This window comes from Rhamphochromis longiceps, linkage group LG16 (genome assembly GCF_057381845.1).
Source record: "Rhamphochromis longiceps isolate RC_006_pf linkage group LG16, R_longiceps_female_GT1.1, whole genome shotgun sequence".
NCBI lineage: Eukaryota > Metazoa > Chordata > Actinopteri > Cichliformes > Cichlidae > Rhamphochromis > Rhamphochromis longiceps.
In genome coordinates this window covers 16441858-16454900 of record NC_140572.1, presented here as the reverse complement: position 1 = coordinate 16454900, position 13043 = coordinate 16441858, and the positions used below count along the sequence as shown (strand labels likewise).

General features: G+C 39.2%; 1 protein-coding gene across 2 annotated transcripts in view; it reads right to left on the bottom strand.

Moving 5' to 3' along the window:
* Nucleotides 1-13043, bottom strand: part of nalcn (sodium leak channel, non-selective) — a 71324-nt gene that overhangs the window by 2417 nt on the left and 55864 nt on the right. For both annotated transcript variants that reach the window (XM_085384922.1, XM_085384923.1), the window contains exons 21-42: nt 11403-11504; nt 11238-11307; nt 10960-11051; nt 10685-10807; nt 10473-10529; nt 9829-9949; nt 9619-9750; nt 8913-9080; nt 7700-7804; nt 7171-7277; nt 6970-7090; nt 6772-6870; nt 6379-6472; nt 3983-4089; nt 3746-3823; nt 3540-3659; nt 3378-3446; nt 3126-3274; nt 2844-2937; nt 2368-2500; nt 1040-1155; nt 456-613 (exon numbers count right to left, since the gene is read on the bottom strand). In XM_085384922.1, the coding sequence (XP_085241048.1) occupies nt 456-613; nt 1040-1155; nt 2368-2500; nt 2844-2937; nt 3126-3274; nt 3378-3446; nt 3540-3659; nt 3746-3823; nt 3983-4089; nt 6379-6472; nt 6772-6870; nt 6970-7090; nt 7171-7277; nt 7700-7804; nt 8913-9080; nt 9619-9750; nt 9829-9949; nt 10473-10529; nt 10685-10807; nt 10960-11051; nt 11238-11307; nt 11403-11504 (2415 nt within the window). The remainder of the gene's footprint in view (nt 1-455; nt 614-1039; nt 1156-2367; nt 2501-2843; nt 2938-3125; nt 3275-3377; nt 3447-3539; nt 3660-3745; nt 3824-3982; nt 4090-6378; nt 6473-6771; nt 6871-6969; nt 7091-7170; nt 7278-7699; nt 7805-8912; nt 9081-9618; nt 9751-9828; nt 9950-10472; nt 10530-10684; nt 10808-10959; nt 11052-11237; nt 11308-11402; nt 11505-13043) is intronic.

Sequence of the window (13043 nt, the reverse complement as noted above, 5' to 3'; positions counted from 1 at the left end):
AAGCAGTGGCAAAAAAGCATGTGTGTGGATTTGAACATGTTTAAATATGACCCCCAAACTCCTCTTCTGATCTCTGCTTTAGTCTCAGTTTAATCTCAATAGGCTCAGAAGAAATGGACTCTAATTTCTTACATTGTGGGCACCAGTGTTTGCAGGTGCAAAGCACCAACAGACAGGTACATACCTGTAAAGTGCTTGTATTTATAAAGTGCTTTTCCAGTCTTACTCACCACTCAAGCAGCTTCTAAACTGCAAGCAACACTTAAGATATAAAGTTTATGATATGCATCACACAACAAAACATTAAACAAAAGCTTCTTGAATGTTTTCTAGACATTGTGAGACAGGTACATTTACTAAAGAAAAAAACTATTTCTAAATTATCCCAGGCCACTAGCAATGGAAGGTATTTATTTCAGGGTTAATCTTCTGCATCTATGTGTGATCTCAGTCACCTGAGCACATCGTGAAAGGTCACATCTCCTCCGCTGTGAAGTCGCTCCATCTCATAGCACATGTGTTTAAACAGCAACTTGTCTTTGTCCAGGTCCACCTCCAGCCTGCCTCTAAGCAGACGAAGCAGAAACTTCACCCTGGATGTGGGGATTACACCCTGGAGAGAGATGGTCACACAGTTCACGGGGTAAATTAAGAAATTATGCAACGAACTTTAAAAGCCTGAAATCCTGGGATTTAGGTGTATTTCAAAAGCTGTAAAATATCAACTGCATTTAGATTTTTTTACTCACAAAGTAACTAAGATTGTTTCTAAAGTTCTTCAACAACCTAAATCATATTTTATGAACCTTTGATTTTCATAGCAAAGGAACTATGAAGGTCCCAAACAGAAAGTGACCTGATATCTCAGCGACTGGGGACGACATTCTAAGCAAACATATTTGGCCACTAGTGTGTTCCAATAAGCTGGAAAAAAAGTATTTTGCTTCATAACAGTCAATGTGCCACCAACTATGGTTTTATCATGGCCAGAGATGTTGCCATGGTAACTGTGCCCACTCTCCTCTTGCTAATTTCTCACCTCCCGTTTGTCATCCACCATGTTCCAGATGATCTGAAAGTGCCTCAGGTCATTATAGCTCAGCAGCTGGTCCTCCTCAGTGGAGTAGAACAGAGAGAAGTTCTCCACAATGATGGCTGCAGACACAAAAAGAGATATTAATACACACACGCAGAAATATTCAATAATACCAGTTCCTCTATCTATGAGTTTTCATTGTGACATGTATTTCAATAGGGGAATCTTCAAATTCTCATTCAACTTACTCATTTTTCAACTCTAACTACTTCCACATTCATTGACCTAGAGCCACCAATCAAACTTTAAAACGTTATACTTTTTCTTCAGTTCCAGTTTAAGTTTCATGCTATTTTTTATGCTAAGATTAATCTTAAAAACTTCTTTCAACTGCTGCTGTGTGCACAGTGTTTGCTCTGCAGCCTTCATTTTACTCTCAAAACGTGGCCATCGTTGTTCTCTTTCCAACAGTGTGTCTTTCAATGCTCAGAGAAGTAAACTTTTTGAACTGTGTGAATCCAAGTAGAGGGATAACCTTCTAACCGACCCATATAAATACACTGTATTTTTAGTCAGGAGTTTGTCTCAACAGTAGGAAAGACCCCACTTGTTAAATCGCTCCTGTCATTCAGATGTTTTCTGACTCTAACTTTTCTTTTGTCATTAGTCAGCTTTTTCTAATTTACATTTTAACCTCCTAGGACCTGGCGTCCACATATGTGGACATCACAAAATACTCAATTTTGCTCAACATGGGCCTGATTTCTACTTACGAGGACATTGTACTGCTACTGTTCTATCAAAATTTTAAACAAATATCCTCATATGTGGCTCTTATTTTTCTTTTAAAAAAAAAAGGTAAAAAAAAATCTGGTAATTCTTTGTTTTTACATTAATTGGGCCTCAATATGCCCAAATATCAAGGAGAAATTAAAAATGCATGTCGTGGAAGAGTTCGGGTCTTAGGAGGTTAAACATGTTCACCTACTTTTCAACTTCATCTGTGTGAACGTCGGCTTTTAGCAGTTCTGAACTTTTGTTTTCAGGTGAAAATTTCTGTATTTTTAATCTCATTCAACATTTTTAACTTAAATTCAGCATTTATGTCATTTCAGCTTAAAACATTCAGCTATCAGCATTCGCACTGCAGTTTCTTCAGAAAATACATTTTCTAGTTTATATTGATATCATTATCCTTTTGCCTAAACTAAACTGTACTAACCCAAATCAAATCATAAAATATAACAAGTTACCTAGTTTTTGGACCCGACATTAAAGGTGAGTCAATAAGATGACATTACAAGGTTATAAATAACAAAAAATTGACTGACCTACAAGAAGGTTGAGCATGATGTAGGCTATAATGACATAGAAAGAGCAGAAGTATATGAGTGCTCCAGCATAGTTGCCACAGTCCGTCTCCCAGTAGCGATGTTTATCTGGGGTGCAAAATGGTGGTTGCACCTGGGGAGGGGGAAAAAAATTGCATCAACCAACAGATATTAAAACAAACATCAAATATTCTAAGAAACCATGTTAAACATGTTTTCTTATTTACTTATATGGCTAATATTAACAGTGTCCACTGGTCCTCTTTTTTGTTTTTTTAATAAAGTGGTTTAAGAAGAACGGCAACATTGAGATCAGCGGGGTATGGCCAAATAATAGAAATATAAAGAAGTAACCACAATATTATGCTGTGAGCACTAAAGACAACAATCAAATCCTCCTACTGCACTGAAATGGCCCCAGAAACCACTTCACATTTGTCTATGGGGAAGTGCACTGTACCCGCAGCCCATCTTACCATGCAGTCATGCATGATTTTATTCCAATCTTCTCCTGTGACAATACGGAAGAGAACAGTGATAGCCTTGCCTGCTGTGGAGAAGTTGGCATGCCTGCGATTGAAGGAGATAGACACACTGACACAACTGTGTAAAGAACTCCTTTACTGTACCCGCTGCTTACATCCTGTATTGTTTATTGAAAAAAATAGTAATAATAATAATAATAATAATGATAAGATACCTTTATTAGTCCCACGAGTGGGAAATTTCATAATAAAGATCGGAAAAGCAATGATTACCGGTTTATGTTCTCTCCGTATTTGACGGTTCCGAAGAGAACAACTCCAGCAAATGCATAGCAGAGAAGAAGGAGAAACATCCCCACGATGATGAAGAAGCTCTTGTACATGCTGACGACTACAGTGAGCAGCAGCATCTTTAGTGTCACCTTTAAGATCGTACACAAAGGTGAAAAAGCAGAATTTTATTCCTACACTAGAAAATCTATTTGGATAAAGTACTTTATCTTATTTGTTGACTAATGTACTCACATGTTTCCCACATATTGTGAAGAACCTGAAGACAATCACACATGTGCCCATCATGTAGGTGTACGCATTCTGGAGTAGAAAATTGTACAGTAATTTTAGCTGTAGTGAAAAAAAATCAATAATACTGACTGAATTTGAATTTGTTTAACAGATTTTTCTAACCAGTAAGGAAAAGTGCAGAACAATCCAGATGACACCGAGCGATGTAACCAGGAGGTCATACCGATTTCGTCGACTCTGCCAGTAACCAGCGGGGGACATGGCTATCAGCTTCATTGTCACCTATAAAACAACAGCAGCAGTAAAGTAAATAAAGCCACTCAGGTACATTACAAATACCCCAGCCATCCCCCCCAAAACAGGCTCACCTCCAGGACGAATATGAAGGTAAAAACTACAGACATAGTGGCAAGGGGAAATGTTACACCGTCATCCCCTACATTCCACTGAGGAAAAACACAAAAAGACCGACGTCAGTTCATACATATAAAATTGGGTTCACATCTGCGATAATTAAAAAGCCAGCTGAGAGTGTAAACTGAACAAAGACAATTAGAAGCACTCTCAGGTAATACGGCGTCATATACTGTTAAATGAGGTGTTACCTTGACCGAGAGGAGGACAGATTGTGCCAGTACCAGCACAGCAATGCCCCGTTTGAAGAAGGGATGCTGAGTAATGTCGTACATCTTGGCCCGGAAACCTCCGTTCTCTGTCAAGCACAAAAGAAGGCAAAAAAATTCAGTGAAACCTAAACAACGATTTTGGAGAATTGTGGCATTTTTGATCATCAGTGATCAGTTATAAATGTCTGAAAAGGCTCTTGTATTGAATAACCCGGGTGATTTAACTTTCAGTAGTAACCCCTACTGTCCAACAGATGGCACTCATAGACTGTTCGATTATTATTACCTGGCCAATGAGACTTTAGTGCAGCATATTTATTCAAGTAGATAAAGGGAAAAACATGCCAACATGCTTAAGTTTTTGTGAATTTGGCAAGTTTTGTGGACAGGCTGTCTCAAACGGCAGCTTCTGCACTTCATGAACCAAAATGTTGATCCTCTTAAGCATATTTAGAAAACCTTTCTAATCTTATCAAATCTAAGTTATCTAAGGCAGAATACATTCATAGTCTGAATGCAGTGTCTTTGCGACTTTTATTCTATGAGCCTTTCAGATCACTTTGGCCAACTCCTCTTTGCAGAATTGTTTAATTCAGACACACTGGAGGGTTTTTGAGCATGAACGGCCTGTTAAAGGTCATGCCAAACATCTCAATCAGACGATCTTTGATTGGGTCACTCCAAAAACTTCATTTTGTTTTGTCTTTTTTTGAGTCATTAAGAGATCGTCCTCCTGCATTACCCAATGTGTGCTTGAACTTCAGGGTATGAACTGATGGCCGGACATTCTCCTACAGGATCTTCTGTTAGAGAGCAAAATTCATGATTTCATCAATGACAGCATCATGAGGCAGCAAGGAAGCCCCACCAGCATGTTTCACTGACTGTTCTTTGAAATGCTGTTCATTTTACACCAGACGTAACGGGACTACAACCTTCCAAAAAGTCCCACTTTTTTCTCGTCAGTCGACAGAATATTCGAGTTGGATTGTTCCACTGAGGCCATTCTTGCCCACTCTCTTCCTTTTTGATGAAACATGCACTGTGACTTTAACTGAGGCAGGTAAGGCCTGCAGTTCTTCAGATGTTGTTCTGGGTTATTTTGCGACCTCCTGGATGAGTCGTTGATGGACTCTTAGAGTAATTTGATAGGTTAATCCTGGGAACGCTCACCACTGTTCCAAGTTTCCTCCATTTGTGGATAATGGCTCTCATCGTGGTTCACTGGAGTCCCAAAGCCTTAGAAATGGCTTTGTAACTCTTTCCAGACTGATAAACGTCAATGCCTTTGTTTCTCAGCTGTTTCTTTAGTGGCATGACGTGTTGTGTTGTGTTTGTGAGACACTTTTAACCTACTTAAGCATCATATTTCAAAAATATAATGTTCCTAAATATTATATAGTGGTTTCTTTTGCCCACTTTCAAGGATCATTTAATATCAAATGAAAAAACAAGGAAAATCAAACAATGAAATCTGCAGGTTGTGAGTCTATATACTATATGACTGCTGGCCACAAAGAGTGTTTGTAAGTACTTTGGATGTGACTGTGTGAGCACAGACCAGCTCAGTGTTTTAATGAACCACGGGTAGTGAGTGAGTGAGTGGTGCCTGCACTGAAGACCTTTGGATGAGGATCAAAGTCAGGTTGATGGTGCTGGAATAAGCGGCGGTGATGACTAAAACTTAAGCGATTGATTTTCTGTTAGCTCTCAGCCTCAACTGTACTAACAGACAATTTCCCACACTGCCTCTGAGGCACTTCTACTGTTCTCATGACTCTAATCACTAAAGGGAGAACAGCCGCATGATTTTACTTTGTAATAAAGCTGGCAGTTTTCTTCAACTCAGGTAGGAAAATCAGATAAAGTCTGAACAAATATTTCCACTTGCAGGCAGCAAAAGAAAGCAATGACATGTAATTCAGTGACAGAGTTCCAGTGCTGTTGCGGGTCACATATGAATAACACTGTCATACTGAGCCACTTAATGCCGTCTTATATGTGCGATGTGCTAGTTAGTTAGTTTTTTTTTCAACTGTAATGTTTGACTATTTTAACCTTTTTTTAACTGCTGTACTAAAAGAGTTTACCAAAACTGTGATTGGGGGAGACATTGCATAAACGTTATAAATTGATTTGCCTGTCATTGAGTGAAAAAACTATTTGATCCCCAAAACGTGACTTGTTATGGCAGAGTAGTAAGCCGTTACTTGTAGTTGGTTACCAGGTTTTGCACACAGTCACTGGGGGATGTTGCAAAAAAAGTATATTTAAAAAAATGTTCCTATTTCTTGGTTCTCTTATTGCTGCCTGCAGCTGTGTTTTGCAAACCATTGGTGAAATGTATTATGTTATTTTATTATGTACACTCAAACCTGGGCGAGGGGGTAGGTGTAGAGGTTGGGCTATTTTCAATCGACTCTTCAGATCCTCCCATCTTCTCTGGTCCACTGTTAGCAGAGCAGTACCCTGTTGAGATGAGACACAATCTTAACTCCTCGTGGTTGTAAGCCTAGAGGCCTAGAAGGAGTACCACATAACTGCACCATCACCAGGTTTAATTTGTGTTGCACTATTCTATCTGATGCCAAACAACAGGGGAACACGCCTCACAAAAATCTAAAACAAGATGCATTTTAATTGGTCAGTTTTGTTTAACTAGTGGTCAGAGTGACACCATAATGCCCCACATACCACACAGTATGGTGGTAGGCAATAAAAGGCAAGAAGGTGTATCTACTATAATGTATACGCAGTACGGCTCTTACCTTGTTCTCATTGAAGTTTGCAATGACAACACCCACAAACAGAGTGAGTCCAATCATACATCCCAGAAACACAAAGACATGAATGTAGATGCCATGGATCTGCAGACACAAAGAGTTAGAAAATGTGTAGAGCAGCTGACGCACTGCAGGCATAAAATGAGAAAATTCATTGTTATATGAAATGTTAAGGATCAGTACCGGTCCAACACGGTGAATAATGACATCTCGGACCTCCACCCACCCTTTTAGTGAGAGCACTTCAAACAGAGCCAGCATGGCATTTCCCACATTGTCAAAATTAAAATTTCGTGGATTGGCCCTAGAAGAGGTCATAATGTGTGCATTAATGACTGGCTGTGCAAAAACAAATGCACACACAAGCAGAAAAACAAGTCTTACCAGACCCGTGGTACCCAGAAACCTGGTTTCTTTTCTCCAGGCTTCAGTTTCAGGTTCAGATTTCTGGAAACACTGACGTTTATTCGGAATATCCCGTGACAATCCTCCTGTGACAGGCCACAAAGTTTAACAGCAAAACACAGAAAGGAACAATAATCAGAACATTTAATGAAATGGAAGAAAAGGGCTATTTTTGGATTCATGATTTATGAAAATAATATACCCAAAGACTTTCACAATAATGAAGTCTAGTGCATTACAGTAGACTTAAATAAAAAGCACTTGCATTTAACTTAAATAAGAAATACTTTTCTAGATATAGTCAATTATCTTGGAACAACTGTTTATAAAATAAAAGGTTTTGTTCTAGCACAAGCTGAAAAAAGCGTGAGGACTGTTGTTAAGAAAATAGGATAAAAGGAAACACTGGTTTATTGATTTGACTGGGGAGGCCCCTTCTACTTATTCAGCCTGTAGTTCTCTGCAGGAAGTGTAGAACAGTGGGTCAGTGAGGAGTTTCTTGCTGTACCCGTTTAAGAACACTGGGGTCGTTGCACTTGGCAAGCTTTCCGGCGAACAGTTGAACTCCAAAGCTTGCGAACACCAGCATCAGCGTGAGGAGCAGAATGGAAACCTGCAGAAAAATCAATCAGGAATTTAAGACACAAGTTGAACATAATCCAAGTATGAGAGCAGTGGATGTAGAAACCTCAGCCAGGAAAATCAATCAGACAGAGTAAAAATCAATAACTACAGCACATTTTTTGTGACTATAACATTGTAACACAACTATAACTATATTCAGTTTCCAGAAAAGCTGGTACATGCTGTCCGTTTAGAAAAAAGTTGCGCTCAGTTTGTAATAAAATTGGTTAATATACATAATGGGGTATAAGAAGAAGCCACTGTGAGCACTAATGCAAGTTAAGCCATCACTAAGTCACTGATCAGATGAATTTAAAAAAAAAAGAAATGTGAAATTTGGGCATTAATTATTTAACACTCTTTTTAAAAAAAATTACTAAACACTCCGCCTGCAGTCTCAGTTGGCAGATATGAAACAAAAAAGTACAATAGGGAATACCTCAAACTTTTGAGTAGCTAAAATAAGCATGGATGGGAAAATATTTTGCTTTCTAAATTTCAATTAATAGAATAGAATAAACCTTTATTATCCCATGGATGAGAAATTTCAGTTAAGTTGGTCAACTTAACTGAAACGACGTCAAAATCCTTCTTGATGTTGACGTCATCAAGTTCAAACTGTTTATTATTTACAGACTGGTACAAAAAATGTTTCTGTTCGACATGCTGTGCATTATGATCTTTAAAGCACTGTATTATGTCTTTATTTCCTTTATTGCATTTACTGTATTTTATACAGCTTCCCATTTGTTTTCTGAAATTCCTGAGCAGTGTCACTTTATTTTATAAGCAGTGTGGCGGTCAGGTTGAAGGTAAGGTATCAAGTTTAAGGTAAGAAAAGTTCATTTTGATTTAAACAAATATTTGAACCCTATTTAAATAGTTCTCCTGCAAAAATAGTAAGTCCTGTAAGAGAAGACTGAGTTATATTAATCGAAATTCACGAGAAGGTTTTTTTTTGTTTCCCTCATTAATAAAAAACAATAATCTGCCGCTACTGTAGATAAAATAATCTATTTGTCTTGTTATCTGGTATATTAAAAAAAAAAGTCACACACTCTGCCACACACAGGTGGAAAATGCAAACAGGTGCTAACCAGAAAAATCTCCTTGAATCCTTTGAGAACCTCCCGCACCACCTTCCTCATCTGGGGTACCAGCTTGAAGATCCTGAGCGGACGCAGGCAGCGCAGCATCATCAGCAGCTGAGCCCCAGACTCAGGAGGAACGTCAGGAGGTAGCCAGCACAGAAAGATCAGACTCACCTACAGCGAACACAGCAAAGCAAGCATGAATAGCATCCTACTGATTTTACAGCAACGTGATTCATATTTTAATTTCCAACAACAACACTGAAACTATCCATTCTCTTTTCATTTCTCTCAGTACTAAACATTGGACAAACCTGATCTACTGAACCCAAACCAAAGACTCTCCAACTTTGAAGCCTGAATAACATTCAGCATAAAATATTTCTTCTATTGACCACTTCTATTTCACATCAAAACTGCAGCTTTCAAAAAAAATCATGATAGTAAGGCACTAAAACTGGATACAGTTTTTGATTCATATGGTTACTGCGTAACTCTAAGTAAGGCAACATTTGCAGCAACAACAAATCTGTGAGGTGGTTGTCAGATGTAAAATTTTCTGGAAAGTCATATGAATGTTAAAAGGTCCAAAATACTCCTATAATAGTTAATAGCAAACAAAAATGCATAATATCTTTGCATTTGGTCTATGTACCCTCACTCGACTAAATGGAAAAACACGATGAAGCAATATTTATATTAGATTTCTCACGAGATAGATAAAGATGTCCATGACGCCTCCAAAGTCTCTGATGACAGCTGTCGGGGTGAAGAACAGACCGTCGGCCATGATCTTCAGGTTGAGCTCAATGCTCATGAAGATCACAAATACATACTCCCCAATCTGAAACAGACGCCACTGGTTTAGTGCATTTATCCCTGCGCTTGACTGTTCATGAACCATCAGTCATCTTTTTAATACCTGAAGGGTGGGGGCGTGCATAACCCTGGTGAAGGGGGATTCGAACATCATGGAGATGCAAGAGCAGATGGTCACAACAATCATAACCCAGTCCAGATAGGTGACTAAGCCCAGAAGATCACTGCAGGGAAACGCACATCAGATTTCACGCAAAGAAAAAGTAGGTTTGGTATACAGTAAGTAGGCCAAGAGAGCAATTTGGTTTGCTAGCCAGAAAAACACTAATACAATATAAAAAAAGATAGGTACGGCAAGACAAAGAGAGAACAAGGATGAGTGGGGAAAGGTATCAGAAAGTGAGAGTGAATAAATCTTAGTGTGTGTGTGTCTGTGTGCACGTGTGAGCAGGCCGATCTGTTTTACAGCAAGATGTCCCCAGGCACCAACGGTATCTGATACAAAGGGTTCTCTGCTTCTCTGCTTCTCACTTCAGTAATCAGTTTCTCTGCTCGGCTGAATTACTATCAGGCTGCATAATGGGTGAAATATATTTCACAGCTCTTCACTTCACAATTTTCATTCCTTACCACAGTTTGGGGAAGCACAACAGACAAATAATAAGCCACAGAATTAATGAGTATTCCACTGTTGCACAATGAACAGATCGATGGAGAGTCAGGCAATCAATAATTCATCACACTTACTACAGCTGGTGGTATTTGGTGTTCTTCACTGCTCCAGTTATTGGATCAGTTTTTGATCTACATATGAAGTCATAGAAAAACAAAAAACACACACACAAAAAACATACAGACAGACAGAAAACATAAGGTTCAAAACATTTTCTTACTACAAAGATTCATATAAACACTGTATGTGTGTGTGTCTGTTAGTTTAGATTTAAGACCAGTCTTACGCATTGAAGCGAGCTCGAACAATCATCCTGCAGAAGTTCCTGAAACGGTGCTCACGCCCCACGATAAAAAGAGGCTTATCGAAGTAAGGATGGTTCTCCCTCAGCTCCTCCTCCTGAACCTTCCTGCTCAGCCACACAAGCAAAGACGTGGAGAAAATACCAGTGACTTCATATCAATCACGTCAGAGAATAAACCATTGTTTAGCCATACTTAACTGAGTTACTTTTTGGTGAAGAACTTGATTTAACGTAATTATAATATTGTGTGTGAAAACCTTTTCATTTCAGCTTGTTCTTTCTTTTCTTGGATCATCTTGATCTCGCTATCCTCTCTCTGGGCATTACGATAACGCACTGTGCTGGAATGCTGGGGAAAGAAAAAAATAGACAATATATATGACTCATTTTTTTATTACAGAAATTCCCTGTCATCTTCTTACACTTCTTGCATATACTGAGATATATTTTTAAGGACCATAGAATCAGAAGCGCTTTATCTGGCAACAAACAAGCCTAGTGCAAAGTATGTGCTGGGATGTGACTTTGTACTGACATCCTGAGTGAGAGTCTCCAGCGATTTCCCTCGGCTGATCCTCTGACTAGTAGAACCATGTCGCAGAGATCTGCAGACGCAAAAAGCAGACCATAAGATACAAGGTCTCGACAGTAAAGCACAAGTGTCTAAGTTTCTGTCTGTGCATCAAAGTGTACGTCAGACCTGCGCTCTTGCCGCACGTGATGCTGGACACTGAGTATGGAGCGTTCTTTGGCAGGCTGGCCTTCAAAAGATCCACTTTGTATCCGCTGTGTTGTGCAAGCGCTTGGAAACACAGACACAATACAGTTTGCAATACCAATAAAACTATATACTGCCTTGCTACCTCTTGTTATCAAGTACCAATTTTTTATAAAGACATGTAGATGCTCTAAACATGGTCCTTCACCAGAGTCACTAGTTCATGATTCCAGACGGTGCTGTTTATCCAGTGAATGAGGGTACAGTTAATTGAAGCTAATCAGCTTGCAGTGAAGAGGAAGAAACTCAAAGGACAGGAAAATGGCAGCTATTACTGACAGTGGGGGGCATAATATTAGAGAAGTAACTGAATTGGCACATTAATAAAAAATTTCATATTAAATAATGCTCAGTACAGACAAACACTGACACCACAGTGCTGCCAATAAATACACTTTTGCCTTTTTAAGAGTATTTTCCCCTTCTTTAGTTACTCATTCATAACTGCCTTGCAAGCACCTAAGAATCGCCGTGTTGTTGTAGCATATCGTGATATCAAAATATCATAAGTTGCACTAGAATTCCCACCCCTAGTGTGACAAGATAGTTAGCTCTTGTCCATCTTTTAGTGTAACAAGTCATCTCTGGCTTTTGTCAGTCTGGAACCATAAGAGGACTGTAGTAACCCAGTCTACCATTGAGAAACTGGTTTGAATCATTCCATTAGTCAGTGTTTGTGTGTGTGTGTGAGTGAGAGAGAGACTCTGATCATTACTGTCTGTTCTGACTAACAGCAGAGCCATGTACCAGAACAGAGCTAATGACATTGTGGCACCAGCAACGTGTGTACTTTAATCATTTATGGAGACTCTGAGCGATTGCTTGTTTACTGGCAATAAGCACGCATGAATTCCTGCGTATGCTGGACTGCGCGTGTGTTTGACTATGCTGGTATGTGAGCCTAATTGTGTGCTTGTGTGGAGGATGGCTGGCCAGACAGATCGTGTTATGACTACTGATAAGCTGTCTATCTTTCAGACTGACAGAATATTGGAATGGAAGGGGAGGGGGGACGGATTGGACACGGTGCCGGCAAGCTAATCTGCACTTAGTGCCAGCTCTGCCATGCTGAACAGCAAATTATCCATTTACTTCATCGCAACAGTAAATGAGTCTGAAGTGGGCCTGTGTGTGCGTCTGAGTGTGTGTGTGTGCCGAATAAAACAAAACAAAACAAAAAACAGAGAGAAGCATTAACAATACAAGAGTGCTGCTGTGGCACAGCTACACCTAATATGTACACACATTATTAGTTTCACCCACGCAGAGCCCACGATGCATTTTTATGACTATGGATAATGCATTGTAAACACATTTAACTCAAGTCTTTAAGGAAGGTATAAAACTGAAAGTGTATGAATTACTGTAAAAAAGCAAAAACATGCAAATAACTGATTGCCTAAAAGCAGGGAGTAGATGGTCAAAAGATGTCTGTACGCGCAGGTTAAATTTAGAACAGAGGCGGATGAAACGTGAACATGTTACAGAAATATAAGTTACATTATAGTTTATTGCAGCATATTAATATCCTCATTTCACTGTGATGCGCGAGCTGGCGTACGA